The following is a 2,935-nucleotide window of genomic DNA, read 5'->3' as shown; positions in this document are numbered from 1 at the left end:
CGTCTGGTTCCGGTCCCCGGTCCTCCTGGACCCCCGTCTGGTTCCGGTCCTCCTGGACCCCTCGTCTTCTCCTCACTCCTATAAAGATCCTGTGACGAACCTGGCTTTTCGTCGTCGTCGTCGTCTTCACCTTTGACAGTCACGGTGATGATGTCAGCCGCCTCCTGATTGGTCCACACTTCCTCCTCCTTTATGTCAGGTAGCTCTTGCTCCTCCAGGTCCACAGGGGGCGCCCAAGGCTCAACATGTGGAACCTCTTCTTTAATCTTCAGCTGCTGCTGGGCATCTATGAGGGGGAGACAGGGGGGAGAACGAGAGTTGAGAACGAGAGTTGAGAACGAGAGTTGAGAAGCTTCAGTCTGTGAAGGTTCTGTGTTCATCACCACCGGGGGGTCAGGAGGTTAAAGTTCGGGAAACAGACACTGGTCTCGGGCTGAATTGACCAGTTTGAATGTTTTTATTATTATTAAGTTTTAAATAAAACTTTTTTTCATCTCTGACATTTTGAACTTTGTCTTTATTTTCCTGTGATAAAGTGTTAGCCTGTTAGCTGTTGTTGTTGTTGTTGTTGTTGTGATCAGGGACTAACCGGCCGTGTGAAGCCTGACACAGCCCGCGGCTTCGGCAGGACATCCGGCAGCCTCCTCTGGCGGCTGACCTCCCGCTCTGACCGCTCCACCCTGACTTCGTACTCCGCCACGGTCTCCTCAAACAGAGCCACGATCTCCGCCGCCGCCGCCGTCAGCCGCTCGGTGAGCAGCGCTCTCAGTGCCGGGACTCTCTCCGGTTCTGCTCCTTTCTCCACCTGCAGCAGGAAGTCTTCCGCGGCGGCGTCGATCCGCTCCTGGACCGACACCCGCAGCAGCTCCACGCTGCACATTTCACCGCCGACAGCTGGGAAAGTGTCATTAAATCAGCAGCGGGGACAGAAAGGCTGCATTTCAGCCATTTTTTGGTTTCCTGACACACAACACGGTTCGTTTCACTACCGCCGCCAACCGGTGTGGAGTCAAACTGGTGACGTCGCTGCTTTTCTTCTTCTACGACTGCCGTTTACTCAGCTAGCAGCTAGCCTTGTCTAAGTCATTCCGCGTTCCTACGGTTCGTCTGACGAAGTCTGACTTAGTGACGAAGACTGAGTCGAAGGACGACAACAGGAAACGTTCAACACCATGTATTTCCGGTTCACAACCGTTGCTAGGATACGGGTGAACAAACTTCGGTCGGAGAACCAAAGTTAGAAAGTGAAGTGTTGAGCGCGGTCATGGAGATCGTGCACGTGTACACCAAGGTTCGTGCGGAGTTCGGACGTCAGTGCATGTTCTCAGACCGACCCGCGGAACTCCTGCTGGACCTGCAGCCGGACCCCAGTGTGGGTCAGACGTTCGTCTCCAGGAACCCCCGAGATGTGGCACCGCAGGTCTGCAGAGCCATGTCCGAGCACCAGGTACTATGACGTCATACGTTGTCTTTATACATCTTTCCAACGTCTGGTTTGTTTGTTTTTAAAGTCAGTTTCGACAGAACGTTAAGATAAAAAGTTCAGTCGAAAACACAGCAGAAGAAGTTCAGAACCGGACCAGGACTAAGACCAGAACAGGGATTTGATCAGGACTACTGTATATATGGGATTAGAAACCAGACCAGGACCAGACAGGGCCTAGAGAAGGGAGTTAAGACCAGGACCAGGATCCGTGGTTAGGACTAGAACTGTATAGAAACAAGGTCAGAACCAGACCAGGACCAGGACTAGAACTGGACCTGGATTACCCTGACTGGGATCAAGTCAGAACAGAACAGTTTTGGACCGGTGTAGAACTCCAATTAGCCGCCATGCTAACGCAGATCCCGTCCATGTCCAGGTGAACACTGAGCGTTTTGAGTCCAGCAGCTGTGGGATGAACCACGTGGAGGGGGGGTGGCCCAAGGACATCAACCCAGCTGAGATGGAACAAACCATTCGCTTCAGGAAGAAGGTGGAGAAGGACGAGGGCTACGTCAACAGCGTCCTGCACCTGGGCAGCGTAAGGCCCTCCTCCTTTATATTGGACCACACACACACACACACACACACAGTCTTTAGGCTGGTCGTGGTCACTGTACGGTGGTATTTCTGACCAGAATGTTACCAAATATAGTCTAAAGAAATAGCTAACCGTTAGCCATAAAGGTTAACCTTTATGGCCAGGTTAACCAGGTTAACCAGGTTAACCAGTCAGAGATAATCCATGAAATAGTTTCAAGTTAGTAAATGTTTCTTCTGCTTCGTTGAGAAAGAAAAAAAAAGTGAGATGAAGCCCCGCCCACTTCTGACATGCTAACATTAGCACATGGTGAACTGATCGTGTTTGCTAACAGGCAGTACTTGATGTCACCAGGTGATGGAGCACTGCAGCAGACAGAACAACGCAGCCGACATCTACCAGGACTACTTTGAGGAGGAGGAGGAGTCGGAGGAAGGTCAGGAGACGCCGTTCGCTAAGACCATCAACGTCTTCAGGTGAGACCGCGGAGACACAGCTGTCCACGCTGGTCCGTGGAGGTGGTGACCACTCCTGGATCTCCTCTGTGTCCAGGGACCCGAATGAGGTGAAGCGCACCGTCACTGCTCTGTCCTGGCACCCTGACAGCAGCAGGAAGTTGGCCGCCGCCTACTCCTGCCTGGAGTTCCAGAAAAGTACCAGAGACATGAGTCTGGACTCCTACATCTGGGATATTGGTGAGTGTTGGGGGGGGGGTTTAAGTCCCCCACAGAGACCAGTCTGTGATGTCTCTTAATGTCAACAGAAAACCCAAACCGACCAGAGATGGCGCTGAAACCCACATCTCCGCTCATCTGTCTGGAATACAACCCCAAAGACTCCCACACTCTGGTTGGCGGCAGCTACAACGGGCAGATCGGTGAGTTCCTGGTCCAGGTTCAGATCCTGGTCCA

General features: G+C 52.6%; 2 protein-coding genes across 2 annotated transcripts in view; one reads left to right on the top strand and one right to left on the bottom strand.

Annotated features, from left to right (window-relative positions):
• Positions 1-651, bottom strand: part of LOC103393858 (zinc finger protein Xfin-like) — an 8,552-nt gene extending 7,901 nt beyond the window's left edge. The window contains exons 1-2 of the mRNA XM_025065329.1: positions 590-651; positions 32-286 (exon numbers count right to left, since the gene is read on the bottom strand). The gene's annotated coding sequence lies outside the window, so the exon portion shown is untranslated. The remainder of the gene's footprint in view (positions 1-31; positions 287-589) is intronic.
• Positions 652-881: 230 nt separating this feature from the next.
• The window catches only part of LOC103393851 (uncharacterized), a 9,547-nt gene continuing 7,493 nt past the window's right edge, over positions 882-2,935 (top strand). Inside the window, exons 1-5 of the mRNA XM_025065328.1 lie at positions 882-1,447; positions 1,863-2,024; positions 2,379-2,500; positions 2,577-2,719; positions 2,788-2,901. Coding sequence (XP_024921096.1) covers positions 1,265-1,447; positions 1,863-2,024; positions 2,379-2,500; positions 2,577-2,719; positions 2,788-2,901 — 724 coding nt within the window. The 5' untranslated portion in view covers positions 882-1,264. The remainder of the gene's footprint in view (positions 1,448-1,862; positions 2,025-2,378; positions 2,501-2,576; positions 2,720-2,787; positions 2,902-2,935) is intronic.

The sequence above is a fragment of the Cynoglossus semilaevis genome, chromosome 18, assembly GCF_000523025.1.
Source record: "Cynoglossus semilaevis isolate Cse_v1.0 chromosome 18, Cse_v1.0, whole genome shotgun sequence".
NCBI classification, from domain to species: domain Eukaryota; kingdom Metazoa; phylum Chordata; class Actinopteri; order Pleuronectiformes; family Cynoglossidae; genus Cynoglossus; species Cynoglossus semilaevis.
The sequence above is the reverse complement of the archived record's forward strand: the minus strand, read 5'-3'. Positions and strand labels throughout refer to the sequence as shown.